Below are 12,990 nucleotides of genomic sequence, written 5' to 3'. Positions count from 1 at the left end.
AGCCAAATCAAACTTTTTTTTTTTTTTAAATATATCTTTATTGATTTCAGAGAGAGGAAGGGAGAGGGAGAGAGAGAGAGATAGAAACATCAATGATGAGAGAGTCGTTGATTGGCTGCCTCCTGTACACCCCTGAGTGGGAATCGAGCCCACAACCCGGGCATGTGCCCTGACTGGGAATCAAACCCTGACCGCCTGGATCCTAGGTCGAAGCTCAACCGCTGAGCCATGCCCGGCTGGGCTAAACTTTTAATCTTCCCTTTCCTCAGTCTTCACTTTGAGATTTTATCCTTGGCATTTATTACCTTCCACATACCTTACTACAGATTATGAAGCAATCACTTGATAATGTTTCAGGGAATACTTTAAGTACTTCTGAATTTAACCTAATCCCTCACTAGCATGCCCAGTACTGCAAAATGCTCTTTGGATTTCCAAGCAAGCTAAGTGACTTGGTTCAGGGTGAAAGCACAATGAAACTGAAACTCAGAGCTAAATTAATTAGAATATCTGCCTGGTAGTTACTACTTCAACCAAAGGTTATCAAAGTTGTGGGGGCAAAGGAAAAGAGAAATTGAGTATAAATAGAATTATCATGTAGACTGTTAAGCAGCTCAAATCACTGACCATATATATCTATATATCTATATCTTTATCTATATCTATATCATCTATATCTATATATCTATCTATATATCATCTATATCTATATATCTATATCTATATATCTATATCATCTATATCTATATAAACAAGTTTATAAAGTATGAGCTTCAAGCACTCACCTCCACAAATGCAACATAAATGAAGCAGAGACAGTCCATTTTCTGTGCGGTAATTTAAATTAACTTTACTGAAGGCATCATCAGAGCTGAAAAAAAATATTTTACAGGTGATAAATTTCAACTTTTAGTTTATTTTTAATTTGAAAAATTATGAGGGAATCATGTTACTATCAGTTCAGAAGTATATCTTTTCTAGGATTCTTCTGTACCTAGAAAATGTATTTTGAATATATTTCTACATGAAGAGCAATTAAAATCAAGAGAAAATAATGTTGAACGTTTGAAAGACCACATTTAACGATTCTCGTGCACAGTTCTGTTTTCTATGTAAAATTTGAATGGTTCTGGGCACCTTGATGAATTTAAATTTATGTATGTACAGAAAGCATAGACATTTGAAAATATACGTATTTCCTTCACACTTAAAATTTTACACCATAGTTATGAAAAATTCAAGAAATTCTCTCTAAAAAGAAAAAAAAGTCAGCATTTGATAAGAGATTAGGTAAAGGAATATACTCCCAATGCATTACAAATTCTGCCTGAAGCAAAATTGCCTCGTACTCTGACTGGGTCAGGTTTCACAGACAAAGAAGGTCTAAACTCATAGTGTACCTTGATAGTCTCAGGTGAGAGGAGTAGTGTTAGCGACTTAATTAATGAAATCCTTGCCTTGTTTGAATAAAGACATTGCTCCAGAAGGGCCCTGGAGAGCTATAGATAGCCTTTGAAAAAAACACACAAAACAACGTAAAGCTAAAATTATTGACCTCTTGAGGTCATTGGTACTTCCAGGAGTTTTTCAGTAGGAATGAGATCATATCTTTGGCCTCCCAGGTCAATTTTCAAGCTGCCTCCTGCCTTTTTAAAACCTCTAGAAGCTTCAGTGAGATAGCATAGTCTTTGGTGCCTGAGCCTTCCATGTCATTTGTAAAGTACTTACACTTAAGAGGTACTGTGAATTCAGAATATTATCATCAATACATCCAGGTAAGAACTTCAAAAGCTATTGGAATTTTGAAATAGAAAAAATTAAAGATGTATCCCCAAGGGTGCTGCTAAAAAGAGTCTCCCTAAACTTAGGGACATTGCAGGATCTCAGTGAAATGCTTTAATAAGCAATGGCAAGTCCAGTGGTTGTTTTCATCAATTTGGGAATATTCCAGAACCTTCCCCCCTCCTAACTTTCTTGCTTTCCATGTTCAACTTCCCAGCAGCACAGTCCACCGACATGCTGTTGACAAATATACGTCATATTGACAAATGTATCTCAATGTGCTTTAGAATGCCATTTGTAGAAGTAAAATGAACTCCGAGTCATTTTTACAAATGTTGGTAATATAATATATATAGCAAGGAGCCCAGGATTTCATGAAATATAGTTAATAATTGAACTCACTTCTATCTGCACTTTCACCCAGCTCAATGAACAGTGCAAAAAAACCCCAAAAACATTTCTGATGAAAATACCACTATTTTAAATGTCTACCTGAAATGAACCTAATTATAAATAATATAGCTATTTTATATGTGCAGTAACTTTACAAATTAACATGATTCTTGGAAATGTGTGGCCTTTTCCTGGGCCTGACCTTTAAACTCTCTGAGACAACTGTATTGTAGATGTCTTGGAGAAATTAAACTAAATCGGTAGTACTAAACAAAGTGTTCTCAGCAGCCCATGCTTCGAAATGAATTCACAAAGGTCTTCCTTGTGGTTATGATTTCAAATGGCACAGGTTTTCTGAAAAGCTGAACTCTGCTTTTAAAGCTGGGGGGATTGAATTTTTCTCTTAATGTTTGTAGGACATCAGTGTCCTTAAATAAAAAGGGGAAATAACCTGTGACTAGCAGTTGATGTTGATTGGCAATGATTCAGAGCTCTAAGCTTCTTTGGCTTTTCTTCCTTGGTCTTTCCATTAATGGAACACACAATAAGATCACAAGACAGAAAACAAAGTATTCGGGTGGGGGAAGACAGGGAAGCTCCTGTTAAGTAAAGAATTACAGTGTATAAACTTCAGCCTGAGAGAAAAACAGGAAAGGAAGCACTTTCTTTTGAGCTAACTTTAATGAACTTAATAGTGAAAGAAGAAAAAGCCTGGGAGCTCCTCTGTAGCAATAAATCCTTGAGAAAATTAGTTTTTCAACATGTGCCTGTAATATTATATAACAATATCTGCAGTGTTTTAATGTTTTGAAAATAGAAAAAGTCATTTCAGCTGCATAGGTAATTCTTAAAAGTTTGGTCCACATATTTACACCAGGATTAAAATTCTATCCTGTTTCTGCTTTTTAAGTAGGGTTTTTTGGTTTTTACCCCTCCTCGAATTTTGGCAAGTTACTTAACCTTTTCAAGCCTCAATTTCTTCAGTTATAAAATTATGTGTGTTAAAATAATACATATGATATTGCATTGTCAAAATAAATGTGGTTATGTGCTTACTACAGTAGCTGGGACATGATATGTTACCCACAAATAGTTATTTTATTGTTATTATTATCAAGTTTGCTTTGAATGTGCAAGTTTTCTTTTGGACACTAACTCTTCCAAGAATTTTAGCACAATTTTCAAATCAAGTTTGGCCTTTGACCTCTCACATTTGATGACCTGTAAAAATTTCCGATTTTCACAATCAGTTCTATAGATATAAGTATTTTATGCTCACAGTAACTCTCAGTCAGACTTTTAGAAAACGTCTGACCTTGTCTTCACTGTTGTTAAAAATGTCCACCGAGTTCACTGTGTGATACCTAGAACTTATCAGTGATTCAGAGCAATTACTAGAATCACAGTTTTGTACTACAAGTCCAATGCCATCATAAAACAGGGAATCTATTCTCAACACTGGTGATATTAAAAGAACAAAAAAATCTAAATTAGAAAAAAAAAAGATTGTGCTGAAAATAATTTTATTGAGAAGGTAGACTCAACCCATTATCTAAGTTTGCTAATGCATGCGATCAGTCTGGCACAATACCTACTGAACACCAATTGTGTGCTCCACCTCGGTTCTTACTACTCACTTCAGATTGTTTTCAATAGTCTACTTGATATAAACTACTCACTAAGTCCTGGATCTTTTTAGTTCATCTCTCTTCGTAGAGAGAATTCTGCAATTGACCTGAGCATTAGTTCTGATCTCTACTGCTCTGATCAGCTTTGCAAAGAAAGTAAACACTAAACAAAAAATGTAAGATGCTAAAGTCCATTGCTTTTATTTAAAAAAAAAAAAAAAAAGAGTAACTCCAAGTGAACGTCTGTTGTTTACATAGAAAAACTGAAAGCATGAATTATAGTCATGAGTTTTTATTTAACAATCATTCCTTAGCTCCTTAGCTCACTGAATCTTTTGTTTTTTAAATTTTTATTTATTGATTTTACAGAGAGAGGAAAGGGAGAGAGGGGAGAGAGCACTAGAGAAACATTTATTTGTCGTTTGACTTATTTATGCATTTATTGGGTGATTCTTTTTTTTAAAAAAAAAAAAATGTTTTAATTGATTTTAGAGAGAGAGGAAGGAAGAGGGAGAGAGAAAGAGGAAAACAGCGATGAGAGAAATGTCCATCGGCTGCCTCAGGCACTCCCCCTAATAGGGATCAAGGTGCAACCTGGGCATGTGCCCTGACTGGGAATCAAATCAGTGACCTTTTGGTGCCCAACCAAAAGGGATGATGCCCAGCCAACCTAGCAACACTGGCCAGGGCTCCTTGGCCGATTCTTGTATATGCCCTGACTGGAATTGAACCCACAACCTTGGCATATCATGAAGACACTAACCAGCTGAGCCTCCTGGCCAGGGCAGCTCACTGAGTCTTAAACTAGACTTGACCATTCTTAAGTGACTCAGTACAATCCAGTCCTAAATCGCTCCTTGCTCAGAACTGAGCTGTTGCCTGTTGCTTTTGTTCTCCTCTTGAATTCTATCCTTGAAATCGTGCAACTGCTATTAATGCCAACAAAATGAAACAACAGAGAATAAACTCCCACAATATCTGGCAGCCAAGTGCAATTTTAATAGTACAATTTTTAACTTCACTTTAATAACTGAAATGTAATTTTTAAGAAGAGAGTTACTTTGGAACTATTTTGAATCCTAATTCTCAGTTCCCATTAACTTCTAGTCAAATGTTTCTGTTTTGATACATGTAATTAAAATATTCAAGATTTTAAAGCAATCATTCCTAAGAGAGAGATTTCATTTTCTCTCCTTTTGTCTCTTCTAAAGCAACTGTGTATGTCAGCTACTGCCAACTGAGCATCACTTATGTATTCTAACACCCTACGCTCAATTTATTTTTTAATCTGCCCTTACATTTTTCATCACCTACCATGCCATGCTGTAACTTAACATATCCTAATGAGTTCATAGTGCTTGCTGGGGCATAAATGAAGATCCTAATTAAAATGAAGTCACTATTATGAATACATTTCTAATTCTGTCCTTAATCATTAAAAAATAGTAGTTCTGTACCCAAAGGTTACTTTCTTTCTTGTAGCATAATGAACTCTTTTCTTAGCCTTTACCTTTCATCTAGAAAAGTATGCAGTTTTGTGATCCAATTAAACTTCTTTCTCATGATCTCATCCTTTCAACATAATATCTGACATGACTACCAGTGGAAACTTATTTTAATATAACATTTCAACAGTTGGCCAAAAAATAATATATTACTTTCCAAAATATTCAGATAGGTGGACACATTTTTAAAATTAATTCATTTGGCTGAAATTTAAGGAAAGGCCAAGAAGGTAGAAGAAGTTAAGAATTTGCTATGGATCATCTAGTTCCCAAGTTGATAATTTAGATTTCAAATGGCTGGTTGTAAGTTCTTGTGTAGTTCTTTGTGGTTGCTGCTGATTTTCCCCAAAAACAATAGAAACAAATCGTTTATAAGATCTATTCCTTATATATACTCCTATGAGATATCCAGAAATGTGTTTGTCTAATATCCCCCAGAGCAAATCAGCAAACAAACAATATCAGGTATATCCATTCACTCATCCATTCGTTCATACAGTAAACAATTATTGAGGTATGGTGGCAGACAGAGCAAGAATAGCTAAGGATGATAACATTGGGACAAAAATAATCCTTACCTCATAGGGTTATTATGAGGTTTAAGTGGATTAGACCTCATAAGGCTTTTGTAAATACTAGCTGCTATAATAATTACTTTTACTGAAGCATTCATATTGATTATTTTAACTTTTTTTATTGTTTTACTCTGCATTTGAGAAAGATTACAGGGAAGGACATAGAAAAGATGGAGGCAGTATGGGACAGAAAAGAAAAGCAGACGAAGAATAAAGGAGGGAGAATTAGGATGAGGTAGGAAACTAGAGAGACAGAGATGCCCTGAGAGAGACAGAGACAGAGGTAGCGAGCAAGAGACAGCCAGAGAGAGAGACTGAGATCAAGCTGCTTCGTGAGGTTTTTACATGATATTCCTTTAAAGTTTCACTCATAATGAGTTTTACCTAGGCGAAGAAGAACAGAAGTAGGAAGGCAGCCAGTCCTGGGGCAATGTGAATTAACTGCTTTTGGTCGGAGGTGGTCTTTTTGTTGCTGCTGCTTCTTTTTTGTTTAGTTCAAAACTAGCACAGTGTACTAACCAAACAAGCCAAATAATACTTTTACTCTATTTTAATTTTAAAAGACGACATTCCCCCCACTCAGTATTCTACTTAGCCCTGTGATACGGAATTTCACTCTTCTTAGATAAGTTCAGCCTGTAATGTTTCTGGAGCTATTCATTTTACAATAGCTAAATTTCATAATTGGTTATAGTTCTGAGAAAGCAGATGTGTGGAAGATGTTTCATTTGGAGGATGAGTATTGTGAACTGTAGCTGGGCCCAGAGGAACTTGTCAGGAAGAAAATAAGAAGGAAGGTACATCTCAGAAAACTCCTTCAATTTTTCTCTCTCTTTTTAAAATTTCTTTATAAATATTGCAACTGCTCTCCCATGGAACAGAGAATTTTCTGACTATTTTTGTTCATTTATTAAACTTAATCAATTTCTAAGTGAGATATCGTCATTATTGGCCAACGTATAACTACGCAATGTCAAAAATAGATGAAAATGAGAAAAAATAGGGTCCTTTTGATTATATTGACAAGCCATGGCACTGGAAAATCATACTTCTCTGGAATATTGTCCCAGGGGCTCAAATTTCATTTTACGTTTTAAACAGGTAAAAGGTAAGCTTTACAGTGAAATTAACAAAACATAGTTGTAAAATTTCTAATGACTTAAAAGCATATTGAAACAAAATAATTTTATTGGAAACCTTTTAAAAGTTTCATGTAGAGAGCCAATATGTGTTTTTCAAAGACCCTAGAAGGGTACATGTATATCACCAGGAGGTAGGAGTGGGAGCATAAATATATTCTACTCCCACACCTAGGGACAGTTCTAATACACAGGATATAGCAAAGTTGAGGAGTAGCATAGGAAAAAATGAAAAATTTTCAAAGATAATTCCAATCCATACCTCTTTCCCATGCCCAGGTTGAGAACCAAGATAATGAAGATTATTGTGAATTAACACATATCAGTTGTGTTAAAGCAGGTTTTATTTTGATTAGCCTCATTTCTGTAGGTATAAAATGTCAATTGCAATATCTACATCACAGGATTGTTAACATAAACAATGATGATCAGTTTTTAACATTTTTCAGTATTTACCACGTGCCAGTCACTGTGCTAAAACACTTTGCATATACAGGGGTAGGCAAAAATAAGTTTACAGTTGTAAGTATGTGAAATAGCTTATTCTTGTATTATTAATTAATTTCTTAAAAATTTGTTTTTATTTATTTATTTATTTATTTTTAGAGAAAGGGAGGAAGGAAAAGGGATAGAGAGATAAAAACATCTATGAGAGAGAGAAACATCATCAATCAGTTGCCTCCTGCATGGCCCCTACTGAGGATCAACCCTGCAACCTGAGCATGTTCCCTGACTAGGAATCAAACTGGTAGCCTCCTGTTTCTGGGACCGATGCTCAACCCCTGAGCCACACTGGCTGGGCTTATTTATTTATTCATTTATTTATTATTGCATTATTTATTATTATTAACCTACTTTTGCCCATTGCTGTATACATTTAGGATTATATGAGCTAATACATGTTAAAATACCTTGCAGCATGCCTAGCACATGGTAGGCACTAACTTGTTAGTTTGTTTTCCTTTCAAGTGCTATACAAATAGGTATCACAAGTAAATAAATATATAAAGTTAAACAAGATAAAGAGGCTGTCTTTAGTGAACACATACGCTAATGGTTCGACTTGTAAATGGATAAAGACAACACCGTGAATTAAGTACCATTGCATTGATAAACGTAAAGATCAGAGAGAGCACAGAAGAGGAAAGAATCAGACAGTGGTCCTCCAGCGTACACTTTCGTCTGTCCTTCTGCCTTCTCCTTTCCTCATCTCTTCCCATGGCCCATCCATTAGCTCAGCAAATGTTCAAAGTTATGAGTGAATGGAACTTCATTGTGGAAGATGAAGGAACATTCCATTTCCATTCCTCTTCCTACTCATATCACGCTCTCATTCCAAAGGTGCTGTAAACTGGCATAAGCAAGATAATGGTTTGGTTCTTTCCGTCTTTTTAAAGGTTAGTTCTATGTTGTTTTGTACTATATTGTGGGTAAAAGCTACACCAAGAGAGTGTGTATTTGAGTAGACAGGAAGGAAGCCTTGGTGCACTATGGTGTGGAAGTTCTCTTTTAATGAATGGAGTGAGTATCGACCATCAATGCCATAGAGAAACTTGCCAGCAAATGAAAAGGAAACCAAAAAAATCCAAAAAACCTCCCAGGTGAACCTATGTTTACCCCAGTGATGCTCCACCTGTTATTCTACTGTTAAAAACGTCTTTTGGGGCATCATACATAGTTTTTCTGTTCTCTACATGTTCAGAGAAAGCCTGTGTCAGGCAGCATAACACAATTGTTCGTCACGGAAGTACCCCTTACGATGTAAGACATGAATAAAGATCAGAGAGAAAAAGGTTCTAACACTTATTTGACACTTAAAATGTCCTACTCATTTAAATGTGATTTCATAAAATATTATATTTTATTTTCCCAACTACCCTTAAAATTTTTGTGTGTGAGCCACTGAGTGACACAATTTCTATTCTTAGTACTCCATTCTTTTCTTTCGTTGTCATCCATTATTTTATTTTAGAGAAAAGAAAATTCTATGAAATTTGCCCTAGGCACAATCGACTTTCTTTGCCGGATGATGGTCTCTGCCTTGATGGGATCAGACAAAACCGGGTACTCTGTTTTTTTGTTTGTTTGTGTGCTCCTTTACCTCTCTGGAGATCACACTAGTTGCCAGCTTTCTGCTCTCATGTACTTCATTCCTTCACTGATATCACCTCAGGCAGAGTTTTCAGTGTAACTCCGATAGCTTTCTAGAAGTATAGTTTTCAAACTTTACTGGAAGTATCATTTTTAGCATACAAAAGTATTACCTGGGGAGCTTGTTAAAAATTCAGGTTTCTGGAAGTCTTCCCCAGAGATTCTGATTCGTTTGATATGGGATGGAATCATGGAATCTAAAATTTTAGCAAGCACTGCCGGCTGCTCTATGTAGGAGGGGCTTAGCCCTTGGAGAAACATGATTCTAGGCTCTGGTGATCCTCTCCCTGGCTTCGTTATTATCACTGCTGGCTAATTGGATGTGTCTGTAGCTTTCTAATGGCCTTAGCACCATGCTACCAATCTTCTCCACAAAATGCCCTACCAGTATTCTCAGGGAATTTGACATCCATTTTGATGAGCCTTCTAGTACTCTAGTCTGAAAGCTCGTTAAATCCCTCCTGATCACAATCTTTAAAATTTATACTTCAGAATTTTGCATCATCTTGAAGTGTCTAACATTTTACATTTTTACTTTTGAAAATGCCCTCTTCATATGAAAACATTTAATCCTAACTTTCTCACCTTCTAACTTTCAATAAAGTAGTATTTGTTACTCCCACTCGATAATAAAGTCTTCAGTCTTTCAAACTGCCCTATGTATCCAATTAATCATTGTAATAGAAACCTCTAATTATTCAGTATCTATTGTGTGCTAGGCCCTATACTCAGCATTTAATTGACATCATGTTGCAGATATCCTGTGAGGTTATTAACCTCATTTTACAAGTGCAAATAGGGCTCAGGAGATTAAGTAAAAAAAAAAAAAAAAAAAAAATCCAAGGATATGTAGATTGTAAATAGAAGAAACTAGATTTAAAACTGCTTGTACGGCTGCAAAACCCTTATAGTGACTGACATAGCTTTCTTACTCAACTTACACCAATGGTCAAGACATTAGTTTTTCTTTCCTCGCCTTCACTTTCCATGGTGCGCATGCATTCTTGCCTATATGTCTATACTTAAGTAACCTTTTATCTGGAATGCTTTTCAAAATCAATGAGTAAATCAAGACCCTAAATCTTTTTTTATATTTGAAAACTATCTTGCTGCTGCTTCTACTTGGCACTTGTCATAGACTATCTTCTGTGAATTACTTATGTGTGTGTTTCCCCTCCACCACAGTTTGAGTCCGGGAGCAAGAAGCAGGTGTTAGAGTAAGAAAATCTCTCTCTATGGAGTCAGGCTCACCTTGCTACAAATCACAGTTCCAGCAATTACTGACCACACGATCTTAACAAAACACAATGTCTCTGGTCCTTAGTTTATTATCCACCAGAAATGTTATCTTCCACACATGATTATGGTGAGGACTTAATAATGTCTTATATTTGATGTATCTGGAATAGCACCTTAAATATAGTGGGCACAATAAATTCTGAACTATAATTTCCCTGCCACTGATTCTTGCCTCTCACCCTCAATACTACTCAGCAAAAAGGAGGCCACATTTATCACATGTGGTCAAAATGTAGGAAATGTCTGCTATAGCAGGAGCTGTAGAATCAGATGCTTGCTATTGATGTGGAGTGAGAAAAAAATCTTACATCTCAAGCCCATTGCTTAATCTTTAAAAGGATATTTTTTTAAACATTAGACTTGATATATTTGCACAATATTTCCTTAATTAAAATAAATAAGTAAGTTTTGATTTTATAAAATTGGGAAAAATCTCTGCAATTTAATCACATTTCATTTGGTATATTTATCTGAGTTAATAAGAGCTAGAGAGCTTATGATAAAGTTCTATATTCATATATCTTTTCCAACATAATAAATATGTATGCATAAATTCATTATACCAAAGTTCCAGTCACATCTTTACAGAAAACTTAAAAGTTTCCCCATAACTGAGCATGAGATAGTACTTGCAAAATTCAACCCAACCCAGGGTATCTCATCACAAGTGTCAATGCTGAGTTAAGATTATTTTGGGCCAAATAACAGGAGAATCAACTATTTTCCAAACCATAGGTTAAACACTTATGAAGGCCTTATGAACCCACTGACAAATTTCATATAAACTATATTATACATGGATAATTTTATTTGCCAATTATGTGAGTTTTGTATGTTTACTGTATCTGAAATTACTTTTTTAAAAAAATCTAATATCATTTGGCCATTCCTTTATACTTATTTTCCAAGTAAAATAGAGGGAACTCTTTGTCACCAGTGCGTTACATGAATAACACCCCTGTAAGTGAACATGGCTAATTGGCCTACATGAAACTTTTCCTCAGTCAGGCAGCTAACTTTAACCCCCGCAAAATGCATCTAGTTTCTCAACGCCAGATTCAATTCCTCCAAAGGGTTGCTTGGGTATATGAGGGCCTGCCCCTCTTTTCTGAACATTTTATGTGTTTCAAAGTTGTGGCACTCTGCCAGATTTTTTTTTTATTATTATTATCATAGAACAAAACCCACTGAAAGCCTGAAGCCAATATAATTCATTGTTATATGACTTTTCAGAGACAGAATAGTACTCAGTTCCATTAAGGGACATCCTTTCAATGTCAAGAGTCCAGAGGGTCTGTTAAAATTAGTCTTAGTCTAGTAGCCCAAAGAAAACAATGTGGCCAATATTCTACTACCATTTGGGAAGAGATGTCTTGTTTGTTGTTGGCATGGCTTATAAGAATGATCTAATTCCAGAGAAGATTATTTGCTTCAGCAACAGTATTCAAAGGCTAGCCCTTAGGTTCCTCTCTTTCTAAACTTTTTAGTAATGGGAGTATGAAAGCCATATTTTAAGGATATAATCTGTTTATATTTTCAGGGATATATATATATGTAAATGTAATTGAACATATATATATGTTCAAGGGAGGTAATTTACATTTTAAGACTTAGAACATGACTGGATAGAGTTGTGTATTTAAATATATAGATATATCTAAAAAAATTAATAATGAGGACACTTATACAAAGAAATAATGACTTTACCCAAATATATGCCTTAATTCTGTAAGTTCTTTTTCTTTGATCTGCAGGTCATCTTCTAGTCTTTCTATTATACAAACATAAGATTCACTGACCTTCTTCTTCCATTCATCTAGAAAAAAATGGGATATAGTCACAGTTGTGTTTTGCAAAACGTAAACACACATCATAACATAGAAGTAATTAAAACTCTGCTTTTTATTCTGAATTCTACAATACTTAATTTAAATTACTGACTGTAAGTTTAAAATGCAAATGTTTATATTTAAAAGGCAATCATATTGAATTGTAACGATTAAGAACCCATTTGATATCGGAAAATATATTTACATAAAAGAATATATTTGACTTACTTCATTTTATCTAATTGCATTTTAATTATAGCAATCTCCAGTTTCTAGAAAAAAGTTTTTAGGTTCTAAATACTAGATACTTAAGATATAATTCTAAAATCCTTATATTCAGCAGAATTACATTTTTTTTTTACAACATTATACCTAGGAACTAATAATATACTTTTGTAAGAAATCTGTTTTCTCTAAAGATTTTTCAAAAAACTTAATTTGAATTCAGATAATCTTCACAACACTTTTGCATAACACATTGTTGTATCATCTGTGTAAAAATTAACAGGTATTCCAAGGAAATGTTAATTATCTATAACTATTATTGAACCATGTTACATTTAAGGACATAAAATATTTACCAGTGCAAGTTTGGGTTGGTCTAGATTTATAATTTCCCATTTGTTAGATGTTTCTTCCTTTCCCCAGTGCAGTTCCTCACGTTACAAGATTCCAAGTTCAAGTGCAGT

At 34.8% G+C, this 12,990-nt stretch overlaps 1 protein-coding gene across 6 annotated transcripts in view; it reads right to left on the bottom strand.

Annotated features, from left to right (window-relative positions):
- TNNI3K (TNNI3 interacting kinase) overlaps positions 1-12,990 on the bottom strand; it is a 255,436-nt gene extending 242,446 nt beyond the window's left edge. For 5 of the 6 annotated variants that reach the window (XR_013999362.1, XM_081144739.1, XM_081144743.1 and 2 more), the window contains exons 1-3: positions 12,883-12,990; positions 12,180-12,288; positions 786-871 (exon numbers count right to left, since the gene is read on the bottom strand). Coding sequence is in view for 5 of the 6 variants with exons in the window: in XM_081144739.1 (XP_081000865.1) it covers positions 786-871; positions 12,180-12,288; positions 12,883-12,922 (235 nt within the window). In the remaining variant the exon portion in view is untranslated. The remainder of the gene's footprint in view (positions 1-785; positions 872-12,179; positions 12,289-12,882) is intronic. The other variant, XM_081144742.1, reaches the window with a different exon arrangement.

This window comes from Miniopterus schreibersii (genome assembly GCF_964146895.1).
Source record: "Miniopterus schreibersii genome assembly, chromosome: 8".
NCBI classification, from domain to species: Eukaryota; Metazoa; Chordata; class Mammalia; order Chiroptera; family Miniopteridae; genus Miniopterus; species Miniopterus schreibersii.
This window is presented reverse-complemented; position numbering and strand designations above follow the sequence as displayed.